The sequence below is a fragment of the Lissotriton vulgaris genome, chromosome 3_1 (assembly GCF_964263255.1).
Source record: "Lissotriton vulgaris chromosome 3_1, aLisVul1.2, whole genome shotgun sequence".
Classification (NCBI taxonomy): domain Eukaryota; kingdom Metazoa; phylum Chordata; class Amphibia; order Caudata; family Salamandridae; genus Lissotriton; species Lissotriton vulgaris.
The window spans coordinates 853,020,113-853,041,977 of record NC_141689.1 but is presented as its reverse complement, the minus strand read 5'-3'; the positions used below and the strand labels follow the sequence as shown (position 1 = coordinate 853,041,977).

Here is a 21,865-nt window from a genome sequence, read left to right as displayed (position 1 = left end):
GTTATTTTTAATGATACATGACAGTTAAACAACATCTTTATATTGAATCATGAGCAATTCTAATATAGCAATGGAAATTTCCCACCATAGAATCACACAGTCACATCATGCAGTTTTCATAATACCTTCTACAACTTGGGCTGTGTGTTGGACTTGGCATCTTTTGGCGTGTTTCCCCAGAGTTTTTACTTTCTGCCCTCCCGGTTTTTGCTGTCGTAGTGTTTCTGTGCACTTTTCACACTGCTGATCAGTGGTAAAGTGCAAGTGCTCCTGTGGTAAAGTATGTTATGGATTGGTGTTTCCATGATTTGCTGTTTGGTTTTCTTGTTAGCCCCTAGTAAAGTGCACTGAGTGTGCCAGGACCTGGGAACCAAATGCTATGTGTGGGCCTGCAGCACAGATTGTGCCACCCACGTGAGTAGCCCGAAAAAGGTACCTCTGACCTGCCATTGCTGAGTCTGCATGCAGTTTGTAACTGTTATGTCGACTTGGGCCGTGCGCACACTAACCAGCCCCTAACCTTCGCTTTCCTTACATGTCAGGCACCCATAAGGTAGGCCCAAAGTACCTCTGTGGGCAGGGTGCAGTGTATGTGAAAGGTTAGGACATGCCCTGGTGGGTGTTGCATGTCCTGATAGTGAATTGCAGCCCATTTTGTTTTCCACTATTGCAAGGCTAACTGTTCCCCATAGGACAGAATGGGAAGTTTGTTTATAACATCTTATAAACATAACTGGCCCTGGGAACTAGGTGTGAAAATAAAATTTAGTATGCCTGAACTTTAGTAAAGGTGATTGTTGGACTTGGCCCTTTTGGCAGGTTCAACCCAAACCTTTTTGCATTCTCTTAGCCTTTTTCTGTAACCTGGTGTTGGTGATTTTAGGCCTCTGAGCACTTTAGCACTGTGGCCGAGTGTAAAGTGAGTGCATTGTCTGTGTACGTGTGGTGAGATGGGCCTGCCCTCCCATGGGAATGCATGGGGATAAGTGTGTCCATGGTAATTCCTGGTAGGAGAGGGGTGCAGGGTCGAGTTTAGTATGTATGAACTCGTGAAGATAAATGCTTTGCAATGGTGTGCACAGATTTATGGTGACTGGAGGAAAAATTCCACTTTTAGAAGTTGGCATTCCTGTTTGCTATGTGTCTGCCTGCCTGATGTGAATTGCATGTCTGGCTTGTGATTGACAGGAGCTGAGAGATGTGGGTAGCTCCAGGAGGGGCAGGGTGAGTCAGCGCTAGGTTGAATTCGACACCTGGAGAAGAGTGGTGGGAGGGGTAATCCCCTGACTCTAAATAGGTTAGTGCCTGCCCTAGTGAATTCTGGCTCCGCCCCCTGTGGTGTTCCTAATATGTTGTTGCTGTGTGCGTGCGCAAACGCTAACATTGCCTCTGGGATAAGCCTGACTGCTCGTGCCAAGATACCAAGGGGGTGAGCAGGGGTTATCTTCAGCGTGTAACACCCTTGCCCTGACTAGAGTGGTGGTTTCTTCCTGGCTTTGGATCAAAGCCTTAGCCAACCAGAAATCCCATTTCTAACATTGGTTGTCAGCGGTGAGGATAGGACTTGCGTTTGCGCAGTACCACAGTGACAACCGGTTGCACTACAAAACTCTACGTTTAGATAATCACATGTTTGGGGATTATTGTTTCTGAATCTGTTTTCTCCTGAAGTGTAATTTTTAAATGGTGTTTTCTGCGCTTTTATGTTTGGTGGCAGAAGGGAAAAAATAACGTGGCTGGACGTCAGTAGGTGGGGAGGTTCCCATATATAGGAGTCCCTTGCTGGGTCCAGTGCCCCATCCCCTTTCCTGTCCTCAGAGGTGTGAGTAGATAGGAGGGAAGAGAGGGAGTGTGGAAGAGAAAAAGCTAACTCTGGAGGGTGGGTATCCCCTGAGTGTAGTGTGAAGATCTGGATTCACCAATAGGGTAGGATCCAGTGGTGGCAGCAGAAGTGAGTCCAGTGCAGGAAGCCCCATTCCTGTTCCCAATAAGTTACCTGGTGCTCAGTAAGAGGGGTACAGGTTGAGATTCAGGGGCAGTAAAGAACTGTCTCACCAGACTTGGGGGGCGGGGGGTGTGGATGAGTGATGTGTTGCACTGGACAAATGGGTGTGAGTTCTTTTGGTGATAAGGAGTTTGCACAGGAGGTGGACCTCTAGCTGGGTGCTAGAGGGCCTGCAGAGGCATTGGGAGTGATTCCAAAAGTAGTAGCTTGGGTATCTTTCGGTCCTGTCTGGTGGAAGAAGTTCAGTGTAGCCCAGCTAGGTACCAGTAGAATGGGAGGAGTTTTGGGCCTCACGTCCTGTCTCAGTGGAGACGAAGTGAGTGTGAGACGGTGTGTCCCTTGGTGGCCCGAAACCCCATCTCAAGGCCTGGAGGGTTCCCTAAGGGAGTGCCAGGTCAGGGCCTAGGCTGTACTTGTAGGTCATTTGATGAGGATCTTCCAGTGTCTAGAGGACATGGGGTGTCTGTAACCAGAGCTCCAGTGGTCCTGGTGTTGGGCAGTACCGCTCCTAAGTGGAGGGTGCAGAAGTCCTCGTTGAGGGGTGAGAGGGGGAAAGAGTACCCAGTGGAAGAATCATTGGGTCAGGGGCCAGCAAGAAGGGCTGAGCAACCAATGAGTGACCATGATGATGCCACTTCTGTCCTGGGGGATCTCTGCGCCCTGTCAGGTGGACAGGAGGTCGCAATATTAGAGCCAGGCAGATTGTCACATGACACATTAGTTATGTATCACCCTCAAGGGGGGGCATGCATGCTCCCCCGGAAGTCCTGGTTCGCTGGGCAATTGCCTACCAAAGGGTTAAGCCCCAAGGTTGGGGAGGCCAGGTTCAGGTTCAGCTGACCTGGAGGGAAGGGCATTTGTAATCAGTGTCCTGACCGGTTTGGCTTCCAGGGGTACTGCTCCAAGGTGGGATGGTGCAGAACTCTGGAAGGGGATGCAGAGGGAGGGTGTCCTTGCTGCTGATCCTGGTGCAACCTGAGGGTTTAAACCCTAGGTTGGGAGACTTGGAAACTTTGTGATCGAGGGGGAATCCCTGCCAAGGAGAACAGATGAATAGACTTAGGAAATGTACAGCCATTGCTGTGTGTCTGGGGGCTGACCTATAGTTTCTTGTTTCTGCTGAGGTAGAGGACTAAGGGACCTTGCTGTGTCCCTCCTGCTTGAAGAGTAACTGTGCTGTGTGCTTTGTTTTTCTGAAGACAAGAGTCTCCGAGGGTCTGAGTTAGTTGGCCTTCTGTTAGGGAGTTTCAGCTGGTTGGAGTGTGTGGTGTTCTGAGGTTGCCTCTCTTAAGAGAGTGCGAAACCCTAGAAGAAGAGTTAGGGAGAGGAGAGCCTCGCCCGTTACCTCTGGTCAGCCTGGGGGTGCTAACCCTAGGTTGAAGAATCAGTGGTAGTTGGGAACTACACTGAGAGGAAAAGTGGAGACTGGCTATTATGTACCAGGGGCTACTGCCCCCCACTCTGTGGATTGGCAAGGACCCGTGGCATCTGGATGGCCTTGGGCCTAGTCCTGGCCATGGACAACTAGAAAGTAACAGTGGGGTAGCCTAGTTGGGCCTGAGAGTTTGTTTCAGAGGGAACCACGTGGGTTCAGAGTGGCATACAATCAGATGGTGTCCTTGCAGTTGCAGGCCCGCATCCGTGTTCTATCGCCCAAAGCAGGGAAGCCCATCAAGGGAGTGATTGGTCTGCCCTGCGTTTTGGCTGGAAGAGGGTTGTGTTGGACTTGGCCCTTTTGGCAGGTTCACCCCGAAACTTTTTGCATTCTCCTATCCTTTTTCTGTAACCTGGTGTTGGTGATTTTAGGCCTCCGGGCACTTTAGCACTGTGGCCCAGTGTAAAGTGCATGCACTTTCTGCATACGTGTGGTGAGATGGGCCTGCCCTCCCATAGAAATGCATGGGGGATAAGTGTGTCCATGGTAATTCCTGGTAGGAGAGGAGTGCAGGGTCGAGTTTAGAATGTATGAACTCATGAGGATAAATACTGTGCCCCTAGTAAAGTGCACTGAGTGTGCCAGGACCTGGGAACCAAATGCTATGTGTGGGCCTGCAGCACAGATTGTGCCACCCACGTGAGTAGCCCGAAAAAGGTACCTCTGACCTGCCATTGCTGAGTCTGCATGCAGTTTGTAACTGTTATGTCGACTTGGGCCGTGCGCACACTAACCAGTCCCTAACCTTCGCTTTCCTTACATGTCAGGCACCCCTAAGGTAGGCCCAAAGTACCTCTGTGGGCAGGGTGCAGTGTATGTGAAAGGTTAGGACATGCCCTGGTGGGTGTGGCATGTCCTGATAGTGAATTGCAGCCCATTTTGTTTTCCACTATTGCAAGGCTAGCTGTTCCCCATAGGACAGAATGGGAAGTTTGTTTATAACATCTTATAAACATAACTGGCCCTGGGAACTAGGTGTGAAAATAAAATTTAGTATGCCTGAACTTTAGTAAAGGTGATTGTTGGACTTGGCCCTTTTGGCAGGTTCAACCCAAACCTTTTTGCATTCTCTTAGCCTTTTTCTGTAACCTGGTGTTGGTGATTTTAGGCCTCTGAGCACTTTAGCACTGTGGCCCAGTGTAAAGTGAGTGCATTGTCTGTGTACGTGTGGTGAGATGGGCCTGCCCTCCCATGGGAATGCATGGGGATAAGTGTGTCCATGGTAATTCCTGGTAGGAGAGGGGTGCAGGGTCGAGTTTAGTATGTATGAACTCGTGAAGATAAATGCTTTGCAATGGTGTGCACAGATTTATGGTGACTGGGGGAAAAATTCCACTTTTAGAAGTTGGCATTTCTGTTTGCTATGTGTCTGCCTGCCTGATGTGAATTGCATGTCTGGCTTGTGATTGACAGGAGCTGAGAGATGTGGGTAGCTCCAGGAGGGGCAGGGTGAGTCAGCGCTAGGTTGAATTCGACACCTGGAGAAGAGTGGTGGGAGGGGTAATCCCCTGACTCTAAATAGGTTAGTGCCTGCCCTAGTGAATTCTGGCTCCGCCCCATGTGGTGTTCCTGATATGTTGTTGCTGTGTGCGTGCGCAAACGCTAACATTGCCTCTGGGATAAGCCTGACTGCTCGTGCCAAGATACCAAGGGGGTGAGCAGGGGTTATCTTCAGCGTGTAACACCCTTGCCCTGACTAGAGTGGTGGTTTCTTCCTGGCTTTGGATCAAAGCCTTAGCCAACCAGAAATCCCATTTCTAACATTGGTTGTCAGCGGTGAGGATAGGACTTGCGTTTGCGCAGTACCACAGCGACAACCGGTTGCACTACAAAAGTCTACGTTTAGATAATCACATGTTTGGGGATTATTGTTTCTGAATCTGTTTTCTCCTGAAGTGTAATTTTTAAATGGTGTTTTCTGCGCTTTTATGTTTGGTGGCAGAAGGGAAAAATAACGTGGCTGGACGCCAGTAGGTGGGGAGGTTCCATCCTTTTTCTGTAACCTGGTGTTGGTGATTTTAGGCCTCTGGGCACTTTAGCACTGTGGCCCAGTGTAAAGTGCATGCACTTTCTGCATACCTGTGGTGAGATGGGCCTGCCTCCCATAGAAATGCATGGGGGATAAGTGTGTCCATGGTAATTCCTGGTAGGAGAGGAGTGCAGGGTCGAGTTTAGAATGTATAAACTCATGAGGATAAATACTGTGCAATGGTGTGCGCAGATTTATGGTGACTGGTGGAGAAATGCTACTTTTAGAATTTGGCATTTCTGTGTGTTATGTGTCTGCCTGCCTGATGTGAATTGCATGTCTGGCTTGTGATTGACAGGAGCTGAGAGTTGTTGGAGGCTCCAGGAGGGGCAGGGTGAGTCAGCGCTAGGCTGAATGGGACACATGGAGTAAGAGTGTGGTGGGAGGGGTAATCCCCAGACTCTGAATAGGAGGATGCCTGCTCTAGTGAATGCTGGCTCTGCCCCCTGTGGTGTGTCTGATGGCAAGCCCCCACATGACAAAGGGGAAGAGGAGCTTCCAAAACAAAGTGCTCCAAATCCCCCCTAATCCAGTTGCAACTGGTTCCCCCATGCCCTGCACTTTAGACAAAGGAATCTGTGATATAAATATAGGGGCAGTGACCCCATGAGGCTGTTCAGTTCTGTACTTTGGTACTGATCCTGCTGGAGCGTGCTGCTGCTGGGGCCCAGGGGGGGCTGCCAGGAGGGCTTGCCTCCCTGGGCCCTGCGTTGCCCCTTTATTGCTAAAACCCCCCAAGACTTAGTTGCATCCAGCGCCTTGGGAGCTCTATATTGACCCCCACAGAAGGAGCACGAGGGCTCTGCAGCACTGAGCTGCTGGTCCTGATGGGGGGAATCCTGGCGTGAGGGACTCCCCTGTGATGTCCAAAGCGGCGGGTGCCCACTCCGCTCATTTTGTTATTTAAATGGTGGGTGCCCACCTCACATGGCTGCTTGTTGTTTATTTTCCTTTTCGGGTTCCCACCCTGCATTCTACCTTTTTAGAAATCACCGGCACGGCCCGATTGTAAAGAGGAAATCAGGCACATCTGCCTGACCTGGGGCTGAGCCTGCGCTGGAAGGAGGAAGTCTAGCGAGGCCGCCGAGAGCAGCGCAGGACTTTCGTGAGTAAGGGAAGCCCTGCGCTCCTGATGGCCTTGCGGATGCCGAAATCCCAGGTCCCAAAAGGGTGCCCGGGTGAAGAAAAAAGAAAATCCAGGCGGGAGCCCACCCCACGCTGGAAAAGTGCCTTAAATGAGGAGTCTTCCTCCCCGTCAAAAGCCGGTGAGTTGAGACGGCTGGGGGGGAAGGCCAGATGGAAGCACAGGTGCCAGTTTGCTGAGCGGGCCCGCCGTTGGGGGCAATTCCATGGTGAATTAAAGAGCCCCAGAGGGCTCCAGTGACTTGGGGGTACGTAGAATCGAGGCACAGGCCATGCCTATCTCCTTGAGCGAACCCGCAGAAGAGTCCGCCGCTCCACCGATGGGGTAATTTCTTGGCACAGTGGCGGTTCCGGTTCAGGCCCCGCACTTTTCCTGAGCAGCCTCGTCTGGCAGCGGGCCGCTCTAAAAATGGGGCAAGAGTATAAAAGAGAAGCCACAGTGAGGCCCTGAGGGCAAAGATGTGCTAGGCCCCTTCATTTGGTTTCATTCCCAGCTGTGCCGCACTAGCGTAGGCAGCTGCAACGTTGTGCATAATTGCTTTAGAAGTCCCTGAGTGGGACAAAAGTGGCACAGAGGTGCCAGGCAATCACTGGAGTTACAGCTGCGCAGTACTTAGTGCCAGCTGCCTTGTTTAGGCCACGGTTCTTTAGGGCCATTGTGAGAGATAGAGTGAATTGCACTCCTCGGCCCCAGTGCAATGGTGCACGTGCGAACTATGCTGCATTGGCAGCAGCCCTGACATTCTGGACGCAGGGCATTTGAGCCCCCCTTTGAGATGGCCAGTTGGCCAGGGGTGTCAGGTGTTTACGTGATATTAGGAAATGTGATTCTCTACAGTGATTCATGCCTCTAAATGCCTTTGGGGATGAGATTATGTGTATAATGTGTTTATGCTGGTGAGGTTATTTTCTACTGTGAGTGTACCCCTAATGTGAGTGATGCTTAGGAGGTTAGGGTCTAATGCATTTAGACTCGTGAGATGATGTCATAATGTGTTTATGCTGGTGAGGTTGGCGCAGAATGTAGTTCGCGCCTAATGTGATACTGTGCATAATATGGTTTATGTTACAGGATGATGCTGAGTGCAGTGGTTACCAGTGATTACTGGTTGTACGTTTATGATATGTCTTACTTTTACTGAGTTCACTTTGTGATGGTTCTGACAGTGGTCCAGTGGGCCCTGTCCGGTGTATATAATCCCTTGTAGATATGACCTAGTGCCAGGTGGCACAATGTATATTATGTGATTACTATTCTAATGTGTTATAAGAATACAAAGGCTATTTTTGATAACCTTGTGGAGTTCTTTTTGTGGTGTGCCTGGTATGTTGTTGCTGTGTGCGTGCTCAAACGCTTCACTCATTGCCTCTGGGATAAGGCTGATGCTCGTGCCAAGCTACCAAAGGTTGAGCAGGGATTATCTTCAGCGAGTAACTCCCTTGCCCTGACTAGAGTGGTGGTTTCTGCCTGGCTTTGGCGCAAGCATTAGCCCACCAGAAATCCCATTTCTAACAGTGATTTTTACATTCTGTGTTTGAAAATGCCGCTTTTAGGAAGTAGGTATTTTCTTGCTCAGTCATCCTGTGTGCCTCTGCTGGAATGTGGATTGCCTGTCTGGGTTTTGAACGACAGATGTCTAGGAAGCTAGGGTGGCTCCCGATGGTCTAGGGAGGTCAGGAAAGGGCTAAATAGACCTGGTCTGTGATGGGGAAGAGGGATGAGATTTTCTTGCACCTCAAAGGGCCTGGACTGCCTCTGACAATGCTGTCTCCACCTCTTGCGGGAAATCACACCAGAGAAGGCAGAACTGGTACTGGCCTGGGACAGACACCCTCTGCCTATAGTATCAAAGGATTTTTGGATACAAATACTGGGGCCCAGACCCCTGAACTGCCAAGAAGAAGAGCTGGAGAAGCTTTAAGGAGGGACTACCACTTTGCTGTGTTGGCCTGCAGTGGCTGCTTCTGACTTTGGCAGGGAAACGACTGGACTGAACCTTCTGCAATTTACTTTTGTGAGTTTCTCCAAGGGCTTGAAGTAGAGCTTGCCCCTATTGAAGACGTCTCAGGAACAGCAAAGACTTCAAGCTCTTCAGCCCTCAGCACTTGGGAATGTGTGTTTTATGCTGCGACAGAAGAAAAGCAACTCGCTGATGTCTCTGATGCTGCTGTTGACTCCGTGTCCAGAAGGCACCGCAGAGGGCCCCGCCGCACCATCGCACTGCAACCCTGGTCTCACCGACGACACCTGCTGACGCCGCCACTGAGCCGCTGCTTGCACCGCGACCTGTGGGCACCACACTCAGCACCGCCTCACTTCACGCCGAAGCCTGGGCACAGCAGAGAGCACGCCGCAACACCTGGTCTCACCGTCGATGCCTGCTGATGCCCCCACCGAGCAGTTGCTAGCACCGCGACCTGTGGGCACCGCACACTGCCCCGCCTCACGACAACGCCTTGGCCTCCATAACGCCGCCGCTCCACAGTGAAAACAACGCCGCTGCTTGCACCGTGGTTCGAGGACACCGCTCTTAAAGCTACATGAGGCACTGCCCTCATCTTGCACCGAAGTCTTGGCCTACTGACGCCGGCACCATCGACTCCTGTTCGTCAACCCACGACCGCGCTTAAGCAACGACGACGCTGCTGCTTGCACTGTGACCTGCCAGCACTATGACGAGCACCGCCTTCACCGCGACCCTGGTCTGACCGACGATGCCATCTGATGACTCCACTGAGCCGCTGTCCGCACCGTGACCTGAGGACACCGCAGGCCGCACCGCTGCACTTCGCACCACAACACCCGACGCCTACCAACGCCAGCGCTCCTGATCCCAACAGAAAGGAGCTGGACCTGCAACGCAAGTGACTTCAAGGGCCTCGGCTCCCTGCATCTCTAAAAGGTACTGTTTGCGGGTCTTCCCAACACCGTAGCTTGTCCGCGATGCCGCCGCGACCAGCCTGAACTGTTTGGATTTGTTTGCTCACTACGCCGTGATAGACTCGGACCGAGCTATCGACATCAAGGAACTGTTTTTAAAGCGTATTTTGATAACTGTAGATTATTAAGTACTGTATTGTGGATTCTTCTCGTTTTTGGTCTTGTATATAAAAATATTAGCAATTTTTCTAAACTGGTGTGGTGTCCTTTTGTAGTGTTTGCACTGTATTACTGTTGGTTAGGGCAAATGCTTTACACACTGCCTCTAAGATAAGCCTGACTGCGTGTGCCAAGCTACCAAGGGGGGTGTGCAGGGGTTATTTTAGGAGTGTAACTCCCTTATCCTGACTAGGAAGAAGGGTCCCTACTTGGACAAAGGTGCAAGCCCTTGCCAACTACAGACCCCCATTTCTAACACTGTGTGATCTATCAAGCCTATGTTGCCTGGTTAACAACACAAGAGAACAAGACAAAACAACAGGCAAATGCTACATTAGTTCAACCATGCTACAACATCCATGGACCCCATATCTTAAAATGTATTGGTACAACCTTGGATCTCACACACGTATTTCTCAGTAATCCACCAGTCCATATCCCTACTCCATTGTTCTGCTGTCGGTGAATGCAGAGCATATTTGCACTCTCTTTTGAGATTTAGAAGAGGCTTATTTTTATTGAGTTGCATTCAGTGGTCCTCTCCAGTGTACTAATCATTGTCTGGCTGTCCTTCTTCCTCTCGGTGTAATCTACACAAGCATAGATTACCAAGTTAAATCCACTCATATTTCCACTCGTTGTCACAAAGAGGAAGTGTAAAGAAGATAACTCGTAAAGACCACACCCACAGTCTAGCTTTAATATGAAACTGTTCTTTCTCCTTGAAGGCAGGGCCTCGTATTCTGCCATTGTCTTTTCTTTCCTAGTGAGAGAGCGCAAAACTGTGTTAGAAATTTGTAGGGGTGCACCATATTCACGAGTAATCAGCACCCGCATATATAGAGGATTATAATCATGTTTGAATATGACATAGAATTATGAAACCATGTACTAGAATTTACATAGCTGTAACGTAAAGTGTTTTTGAAATGCTAATGTCATGTTAACTTAGAAATGTATTTGTAGTGTAATACTAATTCAGTTAAGGGATGCTCAAATAGGCATTGATGTATTTAAATGCATGTTTAGAAATTCACTATTGTATCCATGTAACGACATAGAATTGTTTTAGTTAGAGAATGTATTCCGTTTCCATAATGATGTAGGCCTAATGAACGAAAATGTTTGCCAATGTTAGAGGGTGACATCCCGAAACGTGCAGAGGCCCAGGTGGGGAGGAAGGCCGTGTAGGCCAAACTAGGAATGTTTCACATTACATTAAATCATGGAAATGCCTTTTCTGGAAGGTTGTTTTAGAAAATTATTTGCAAGTTGCATGGTACTGTGAATCGATTTATGTGCGTTCCTTTGCAGGTGCACGGTTAACTAGAGATAGTAGAGAAGGGCCCATTGTATATGAGCGTTAGGATGTTGGTTCTAGACATGGAGGAGTGGCTGCGGAATTTTAGGGAAGCAACTTCAAGAGAAGATGACTCTGGGACCCAAGGCCATTTTTCAATGAACAAGGATGAAGATGTCGTAATGAAGATACTTTGAAAATTAATACCTTGAGGGGGGCGTCCCTCGGGACGTGTCGCCCTTATTGTGGATTTTGTATTAGGGACAGCACCCCGGCAGGAGATCAGAGTAGAAGCGCACGAGGGCGAAGAAAGATGCTGGGTAGGCAGAGAGCTTTGCTATGAGAGAGAGAGAGGTTCATAGACTAAGTCTGAACTAAGTGAGTGAACTTCTTTGGAAGTCGCCACGGCTGACACTTTGGTTAGGAGGGAACCTGTGATGTAGGGATGTCACTTAGTATAGTGTAGGGACAGATTTATCTGGATGTATTTCTTATTTTCTTCAATGCCTACCAAGACCCAGATTATAGCAATTCTTGCAAGTCTAGTGGTTTTGGAAATCATACTTGTGTTGTTTCTTAGTCGTTTGAGACTTTTCCGTAGGATTATGTTTGTATTAGTACCCGTATATCTCCTGAATCTTTTACTGAGGTGTTTATATACACAAGTGCTTTTGGCATTATAATAAATCTTAAAACTTGACTTTTTGTCAGTGGTTCTTTGGGGAAGGCGATAGAGGGAGTTTGAATTGAGATGTTGAAAAGGATTGCCTTCTACACTCTATGACAGGTAAAAAGGTCTAGTCGACCTGTGGTGGGATTCTAGAAAATCATTCTGATTCTAGAGTGAAAATCCCACCTTTCCACTAGCCAACAAATACAAAGCGCGTTCCCAGGCCCAAAAATAGTTTTTCAATGATTAACAAGAAGGCAGCTGAAATCCATTCACTTGTTTTCCTGGTACCACAGTGAGTGGTGAGGTGCAGCTGTTGCCTGTGACAGAGTTCGGCTAGTTATCTCTAAAAGACAGGAGCTGAGTCTTTGATTCTGCTTTTGTTCCCTTGCAAAGGATCCGTTATGTATTCAAGAGTGCTATTATTGGCAAGACGTAAAATGACAGGTAAGTAACCATTAGGTCTTGTATGATTCATTTTCCTTTTTTTTACGTGGAATTTGTGTTGCAGATTTATTGCACTGTGCCTGTTCTTGCAGTGAACTTTTTTTTTTTCTTCACGTTTTACTTTTATTCTCCGAAGCGCATTTCCATTTGCCCATAAGCCACATGAACTGATTGTGACACTTCGGAAGCACATTTGTGTTTATATGAAATCAATAAAGAGTTATGCATAGTGATTCGCTTTTTTTCCCGGGGGCTGTAAATATTTCGAACGTAGCTGTTAACCAGGAGCAGTGCAAAGCAGGTCAGAGAGTAAAAAGATGCATGCGAGAACAAAGTAGATATAATAAATGTAAATCGAAGCAATTATAAAATGGCGATTATTGCTGATAGACCATCTTTGATCCGCTCCTGAGTTTACTACACTGTTGGACACCCCGCTCTAAACCATGTACCACAAATGAAGAAAGCAGTTGGTGTTTTTAGAGGTATCTGGAGCCTGAAGTGTTCAGAGCTGGAATTAAGCTGCCATTCATTTGTATTCCTCTGGAGCGCGTGAGGCGGCCATGCTCACCATCATCATTCGAGTTAATTCATGTAAAACTGTTAAACCGAGTCTGGCGCAGGATTCTGCTAAACCCATAAGCTTGATTGATTTATTTGGTGTATATAAGTGTCGGTAATGGCTTGTGAAAACCAGATATGATGTGAGCTCATGTTTTCTCAGTAACGCAACGCTCAGCTCGAGAGTTAGGGCTCGCTGCGCACGCGCCGCAGCAGGGCATGACCTGACTATTATTGTAATCTGACTTCTGCAGGACCTCGTGGTGCGGCTGTCTGATGACGCAGACCCCTTCTTCCTCTATAATCTCGCACTTGGTGAAGAAGATTTCCAAAGGTAATGTTCCTTTAGCTTTTACTTACACAAAACATCCATTTCTGTCCACGTAATCCTTTTATTATTTGCTTGTTAAAATGTAAAATGTAAATTCCCGTCTAATCCTTTTACTGAATGTTAAATTCGTCACTTTATGAAATCCTTGCCAGACAAATGTCCAGGTATTAAAAATGGTAGCCTTGTTGACCGTGAAGGAAAGCTGCGCATCTGGCAGCCTTTCCCCCCACACTTTTTGCCCACATGGTGTCAAAGTGCTGACGCACCAATTTCACAAATTCCTGAAAAGCTTTCTAAAACTGCTTCTATTTCTGTACATTCGTATGTTTAAGGGAGGGTATTTGTGTACGAGCCTATCTATACTGCTGTAATCACATGATAGTAATAATGCTAACTTAATTATTCTATAGAGCTCCGTAATACACAGTTTCAGCTTTTAAGTGTTGTAAATACACGGGTGATAATGTGAGTGAGTTAACCCCCTTGGCCCCTCTCAGCATTACCCTTATCCAACAGAAGAGAGAATTGAGCCTTCCGACCAGTGCTGTGGTCGGCAAGCGTGACAAGGATAAGCTGTAAAGTACAGCCGTATCTTCCATAGGTCAGTGCAAAGAAGTTCTTTACTGCACTTTAGTCTTTTGGTGGATCATCGGATTCTCTTACTGTCAAACGAGAGCAAGTATGCTGAAGGTGGCGGAGCTCTCTAGCTCCAACCCTTTGGTCTCACAATGGCTGTCTCCCAACTAGAGAATCTTTGATGTGGCCTTCATATCTAAGTGGCAAGTGACTTTTTTTGTGAGGAAAAAGCTGGTCTTGCTCATTCATTCACTCAATCAATAAATCAATCATAGTATTTTTAAAGCGGATTACATACCTGTGAGGGTCTCAAGGCGCTGGAGAGTGGGAGGGAGCTGCTACTGTTCTAAGATGCCAGGACTTGAGAAGTCTCCTGAAGGTTAGAAGGTCTTCGGTCTGCCGCAGGTGAATGGGGAGGGTGTTCCAAGTATTGCAGAATGCAGGGGACGGTGGTGAGGGCGTGGTCTGCAGAGCGGAGGTGGCGGGTGGGGGTGTAGAGGCTGAGTCGGCTGTTGAGGTATTCTTGTCTGGTGTTGTGGAGTGCTTTGTATGCGTAGGTGAAGAGTTTGAAGGTTATCCTCTTGTTGATGAGGAGCCAGTGCAGGCCTCTCAAGTGGGTTGTGATGTGGCTGTGGCGAGGGATGTCGAGGATCAGGCATGCGGAGGTGTTCTGGATGCGTTGGAGCCTTTTCAGGAGTTTGGCCGGTGCTCCTACACAGAGTGCGTTTCCGTAGTCAAGTCTACTGCTGACGAGGGCCTGGGTGACCGTCCTTCTTGTTTCGGGGGGTTCATTTGAAGATCCTGCGAAGCATGCGGAGGGTATTGAAGCAGGATGAGGAGACAGCGCTGACCTGCTTCGTCATGGAGAGGGTGGAGTCGAGGATGACCCCTAGGTTGTGTGTGTGGTCGGTGGGTGTATGGGGTGCTCCTAGTGCAGTCGGCCACCAGGAGTCGTCCTAGGCCGAGGAGGTGGATCCGAGGATGAGGACCTCCGTCTTGTCCGAGTTCAGCTTCAGTCGGCTGTTTCTCATCCAGCCGGTGACGGCCTTTATTCCTTTGTGGAGGTTGGTCTTGGCGTTGTGGGGGTCTTTGGTGAGGGAGAGGATCAACTGGGTGTCAGCGGCATAGGAGATGATGTTGAGGTGGTGCGATGTGGGTGAGAGGTGCCATGTAGACGTTGAACAATGTTGGGCTGAGGGATGAGCCTTGGGGTATGCCGCCGATGATCTCGGTGGCTTTGGGGCGGAAGGGGGGAGGCGGGCGCTCTGTGCTCTGCCAGAGAGGAAGGAGGTGGTCCAGTCCTAGGCTTTCTCTTGGATTCTGGCGTCGTGGAGGCGCGTTCGTAGTGTGCGGTGGCAGACCGTGTCAAAGGCGGTCCAGGAGAATGAGGGCCGCGGTTTCTTCGTTGTCAAGCACGGTCCTGATGTCATCGGTGGCGGCGATGAGGGCAGCTCATTCCCTCTGACTGCCTCTCCAGGCACGAAAAGGTCCAATAAATGTAGGGGTCAGTAGAGAGGCACATCAGAGGCCTTCCCATCTTCTGTCTTGGAGATAATTATTATGCTCCTCAAAAGTATCAACAATATACTCCCTGCTAGAAAATCTGTGTGTAGCTAAGAATTCTGTTTTTTCAAGACTGCCACAGGTGTGTCATCAGGTAGATAATTACAATGCTTATGATGCAGAGCTTGACTTTTTTTTGGTTATCCCTATTTTGGATGCATTGTGATCTGTAAATATTAGATGGATTACTTCTGTAAGAAGTATGTCAGATGAGTCTTTGATTACGATTAAAGTTCCTGGACTGGTATATATCCAGGCAAAACCAGCCATTAGACAATTCCATGGGGTCTTTCTAAAAGGAATCCCACCTCATTCTAGCGAAAGCTTAGAAAGTATCTTTCAATTGGCTTTAGAGGGGTAGATTGTTTTACTGGGATGTTTCAGATGCCAGTCATAGTAATTTCCCCAATGGACTCTAAGGCGAGAGCAGGATTTCATTTTGATCAGATTCCGAAATTGGAAGTTTGTTTTTGGCATAAACTGACACAACTTTGTAGTGCGCCTTGCTCCTTGTTTATTTCACATGAGTTTGAATTGTAAAAGTGTTTATTGTATGAACTCCTATATTCTGTAGGTTATTCTATTACATTAGTCATGCCCACCATGCCACTTCATTGCAACTTCAGAGTTTTTCCCAGAGCTAGGCCCTATCATGACTAGTGAGCTATACTTTTTGGATTAAAAAGGTGTGCAGTGGTCGATCTAGCCAAGCGGGGGTGGGCGATTCGAAGACAATATGCATACACCTTTAGTCTGATCATAATATTTTCAAGCTTTCTAAAGTTTTTATGCTTCGGCTTTGAGGCTTAGAATTTCCAAATATTGTTATGTTATGTTACCGATAATTAAAAAGTGTGAATATACTGATTAATTTTATAGTGCTGGTGTGGGAACGGTAAGGTGAAAATGCTGGTATCAAGAATGTATTTGGATGCTTACCTAATAGCCATGTCTTTAGCAGTTTCCAGAATTTTGTATAGCATGAGGTGAGGTCAATCTAATCTCTAGGGGAGGAGGGTGGGGGGGGGGAAAGTTCCAGATATTGGGTGTGATGACTGCAATTTTGGTGCTACCCTTTCCCTTCTTCTTGAAATTAGGTACCCCCAAATAGTTCATATGAGCTCCAGTGCATTTAGGGGTGTACCTCTGAATTCGGAAAGTAATAAATGCAGGACTTTTATAATTGATTGTTTTGAAGATGATGCAACCAGTTTTGAATATTGTTCTATATTCCACAGACAGTCAATGGAAATTTTTCGTTAGAGGGGTGATGTGGCTCTGTTTAGGTTATCGATATATTAATCAGGATTCCTGGTTCTGGGTAATTTGGAGCTTATTGATGAGGTATTTAGGTAGGCCCACATATAGGCAATTGGTGTAATCTATTCTAGAGACAGCAAGCGCAATGACAGATTGGAGAAGAGCCTCAACGGTAGGGAATTTTGAGCTTCCTCATTCTACAGAGCATTCAGAAGGATTAAGAGACTACTTCTCTGATTTGTGCATTCATGGATAGTTTGGCATTAATAATCACCCTGAAAATCTTTACTGATTCTTTGGTGGTTGGGGGGCTCCCATCTCAGGGGGGCACAGTGATGCTGTCCAGTATTCAAGTTTGCTTTTATTTATGACAATTTTGGTTTTATCTGAGTTCAGTTTAAGGTGTTTGCTGTTCATTGAGTCGACGTTGAACAGCATTGTGGTTTGAAAGTTCTCCTTCGATTCTTGGAAGTTGTCAATCCTAAAAAGTAATTGCATATCATCAGCATAATTATAGATCGTGCAGTTTCTGTTTTTGAGAGAGTGGGCTAGTGGGTGTATGTAAAGGTTAAAGATCTGTGGGGAAAGTCACAAACCCTGTGGAACTTCACAGTCGAGATGAACCTTCGATGAATTGTATAGAGTCAGGTGGACTGATTTATCACAGTCTTAGAAAGGAGATGATCCAGTCAAGCGCTGGGCTCTGTAGCCCCCCCTGACCTTGACACCTTCCACTAGAATATTGTGGTCCACCATGTTGAAGGCTGCTGACAGATCGAGGAGGACCTGTGCGTCTGCGACCCTTTTATGGCATTCTTTGTGCATGTCCTCTATCACAGAGAGGATGACCGCTTCTGTGGGGTGGGCTGGGTGGAAACCTGCTGACATGGATCCAGGAATCTGGTCTCTTCTAAAAAGGCACAGATTTTTTGTGCCACATGTGCTTTTAGTACCTTCGCCAACAAGGGTAATAGAGAAATGAGTATATAGTTTTTCAGTGTCAGTGGCACTTCTACTTTATTTCTGAAGGGGTACTATGTGATAGCTTACTTGAATATACTAGGCACGATCCCTAGGTTGATGGCGTGGTTAAGGAGTAAGAGGGCTGGATATGCAATATTGGAGAATTCTAGTTTTAGAATTTTAGGGAGCAGGTATCATTTGGAGAGCATGATTTTACTTTAGGCAGCATGGTCCTTGAGGCAATCCTTGCTGATATCAGGAAATGAAGATAGAGTTCCTGTCTTCCTGAGTTGATTTCAAGAGTGCTAGTAGAGATGCTTTCTTTAATGATCTTTATTTTGTCAATAAAAAAAGAATTGAGTGTGTTACAGAGAGTCTGAGATGGAGTGATGGGTAATGTGACTCTGTCAGGATTTGAGAGTTCGGAGACTATTCTGAAGATCTCCTTAGATTTATTTATGGATGAGAGGATTTTGTTTGTAAAAAGAGGAGGATTTGACTTGCAAGATATATATTTTGTATTATTTGTGGTGTTTTACATAGATTTATTTTGCCTCTGAGGGTTAGTTTTTCCACCATTTTCGTTCACAACAGCGTAACTTGAGCTTGGCTAGTGTTAGGTTTCTCTAAACCATTTCAAAGAATCGTGCCATCTAGCCTGTTTTGACTTACATAAGGGGGCATGGATATCACTGGCTGTCTTTAACCGGTCAGAGATCACTTTCCATACAGGCCGATGTTATTTAAATCCAGTATGGTTTTTGCCAGAGACTCACAAAAGATCAACCCTTCACGAACTACTAGATAAGATTCTCAGACACGGTTGTAGTTTTTGCAGGGACATATTGGTTAATGCAAATTTAATTAGATTGTGGTCAGGCCACACACATGGAGAGACTGAGGTTGGACAACGATAGATGGGTGGGTCAAACTGGGTATAACATGTGTTCTTTGATTTGTGTGGGAGAGAGCACATGCTGTTCGAGGTTTAGGCTGCTGAGGTGATCAAAGAAGTCCGTGGATAATTAACCTTCCTGGTCATCATTAGTCCAGCAGCTCAAGTCGCTGACCAATGGAATGTTTTTTGCATGGTTATTGCAAAAGGAGGAGATTAGCTTAGAGAACAGATGTGGGAAGTGCTGCATATAATATGGTGGTCTGTATGTGAGTAAGCATAATAACGAAGAAGTTCTAGATTCCATCTTGATTAAAAGTTAGTTTAGTGAACCCGAGATGGGTCTTTTTCACTGCAGCTGCCCGGCTTCTGTTTTATCAGCTGGTCAGTTGGTTTGAAGAATATAGTAGTTGTCTGGTAGGGCGGCAAGGATGTCAGGGGTGACTCTTCGATGAGTCATGTTTCAGTCAATATTAGAAGGTCTGGTCATTCAGATTCTAGTAGGTTGAAGATCTCGGTTTGGTGTTTCACCATGGAGCAAGTGGTTAAATAGATGATTGTTAACTGATTGGTTTTGGGGCAGTGTGTGGTGTTTTTGGTTTTAGTAGTTTTGTTGGGGGTAATGATCCTTTAGTTTCAGTAAAATGGAGCATTATAGTTTTGTTGTTTGAGAGTCCTAATTTGTATAGTTTTTGCAGGAGTAATGTGTCTAGTTTGTAGCTTGTCGAGTGGAGGTTTTCATTTCGTTAGGGGAATAAGTGATAGTCTGTGCATAGTGGCTGGCCCTTGGCCGGGCACGTTAGGGCTCAGACGAGCTTGTCTTTGGCATTCCAGTGCTGCACCCACTACATGGGTATGCACTGCTTCTGTCATTTGTGGCTAAAGCTCTAGTAGCTCTGTCTACACAGCCATAGATCAGAATCCTGATTGGTTCCCCAAGGCACTAAGTTGCTTTTTGGTTGGTTCCCCCCAAAGTATTAGTTTGGCCATCTGATGCGGTAAGACACCCATTTTAAAACAACACAAACAATTTCAAAATAACACAGAGCTTAGGTTTAAAATATTATGGGCACAAATGCAGTCCAAGTAATGACATTATTTTGGTGAGTTGTTTTTATGTCTGGTTTGACTGTGCAGCTGTCTGCAAGTTTTCCTGGTACCAATTATTTTTAAATATACAAAGACTGAGCTTGGCTTCACCAAGTGATATATTACTCTTTTACCTCATGCTGTTATATATTTATTTTCTTTGCAAGATATAATTAGTGCATTTGTATGGATCACAGAAGTTATGCTTTAATACATTTTAAGAAAAAACAGGGTGCCTTTTCCTGATTGTTATGCCTTGTGGGTATGCCACTCCTGCTGGAGGTGGCAACCTATGTGTGAACAGGAATCGTGCAGTCTTATATAGGTTACCAAATTTACAATCTAAGTTACCAACCTTTCAGTGTCATTAGGAACATTTGTGTTTTATTACTTTTACAAATATGTTTTTTGGAAATAATGCTGTATAAAGTAGAACTTTTTTTAAAAATAATTGATATTGTCTTTTAAGAAATGTGTTATTAATATTGTTTATATACATTGAATATATACCGTGTAACGATTTTCTAATGCAACAGTTTTGTAATACTATGACTTTTTAAACAAAATTTTTTTTTGAATAAATGAACTACAAATTTTAAACATTTCTATGCTTTATATATGGTCCCGTATGACACTGAAAGGTTGGTAACTTAGATTGTAAATTTGGTAACCTATATAAGACTGCACGATTCCTGTTCACACATAGGTTGCCACCTCCAGCAGGAGTGGCATACCCACAAGGCATAACAATCAGGAAAAGGCACCCTGTTTTTTCTTAGAGTTATTGACCCAGTCCTTTTCCTGACAGAAAGGGTAGCTCCCTACACATAACTTTTTTGTTAATACATTTTAAAACAATTAATTCCAGCATGGAGATGTCTTTTTTGCAGAATGATAAAAGATTGTTCTAAATCTGGTAAATAAACAGTGGTTAGAGTTTGACCACTACCCTGGTCAATCAACTCCATTCACATCAAATAAGGTGTGCCCCTGTCGGGAATATGTCAGGGAAATATTAGCCCATTGGCATCCCAGATCAACATTAGGTCCCCCTACCTTCCCCTCCTCCAGACTGTTCTCCCTTCCCCACCTTTCATATATTCTTCTTGATTCAATAATGAGTAGGACTTGGAAACCACTTTAATTCATAACTCAAATAAATCATAAAGTAGTAAAAAATCTCTGGGCCCAATTATGACTTTGGCACAGCGGCGCTGACTTAATGCCGGTGCCGCTGCACAAAAGTCACGCAAGGACCACAGACCATATTACGAGTTGAAAATGTGCAACTCGTAATACGGTTGGCGGTCTTTTGGCTATTTCCATGGTAGTGCCTTGAAAACAGGCACTGCAATGGGATTGGCCAAAAAGATCCAGCACAGCATGGACAGTGACGTCCATGCCATGCTGGAACTGGGGGGAAGGCTGACAGGGGGCACATATTATGCCCCCCTGAAAGTCTCCCCATGGCGTGGGGGCCCTTTAGGGTCCCCTTTGTTCTTGCACCGCCAGCTTTTTCAGCAGGATTCCCCCATGAAAAGGTTGTCAGTGCAAGAACTCAAAATATGCTGAGCACGACTGTGCCATTCCCTGCTCAGCATAATGTGTGGTGGCGGTCCTGCCCCACCGCCGGGGAACAACTGTTCCCTGGCACAACAGGCAGTCTACAGCCGATAGAACTCCTGCATCAATCAGTCCCTCAGTGTATTTATAGAGTGTCATCAAATATAATAGACATAGCTCCTACTCAGATCACCTTGCCCTTCGCTCCTTGGAGTTACCCATGCCCCTCCCCAATTGGTTAATTGTACAGCCTTGAATCATTAGTTCGGCTATCACATAGCTATAGGGCCTTTGTCATTTGGTTGTCTATTTCTTGCCTCATTCCACTTTTAGGAAGTGCTTTCATTAGAATGTGTGGGGGACTATTTTACATCTGAAAAGTGCACTCAGCCATCATGCGGTTTGTCACATTCAAGTCTTTATTTCCTATAAATTCTATAGAGAAAGCAATTCTTTGTTGCTACTTATTCGTCCCATCATAGGCAAAGCCAGAAGTGAATGCTTTGAAGTCATAAACAGCGTTTGTTCATTGCAATGCATTTAAGAAGCATTTTCAGTGTCTCCGTTTATATGCATCTGTGCCTTACAGACAGACCTCTTGGCTTTGCCAATGACTGTTCTGTTTCTATTCTATGTTCTTATTCCTTCATTTTTGATGTTACACCTTTTAATTTCAGTTTAAAGAACCAACAAGGACTACTCGTGGATTTTTCAGCCTTTCCTCAGAGGTTCATAGATCTTTTAGAACAATGCATTTCTGAACAAGAAAAACAAGTACCTCGGTAAGTAAAATGAAGCACATTTTTATTCAATCACATCTCCAGTTTACCAGTTACTGAATTTGGAACTAAGACATATTTTTCCCAAACCATAGAGAACCAAATATCACTTGTTCATCTGCTCTTTTTCAGGTCTAATCTAGAAAGTGCATTTGT

General features: G+C 46.2%; 1 protein-coding gene across 1 annotated transcript in view; it reads left to right on the top strand.

The window, feature by feature from the left end:
- Nucleotides 1–21,865, top strand: part of LOC147727114 (spindle assembly abnormal protein 6 homolog) — a 574,453-nt gene that overhangs the window by 175,136 nt on the left and 377,452 nt on the right. Inside the window, exons 3-4 of the mRNA XM_086961156.1 lie at nucleotides 12,945–13,024; nucleotides 21,608–21,712. Coding sequence (XP_086817282.1) covers nucleotides 12,945–13,024; nucleotides 21,608–21,712 — 185 coding nt within the window. The remainder of the gene's footprint in view (nucleotides 1–12,944; nucleotides 13,025–21,607; nucleotides 21,713–21,865) is intronic.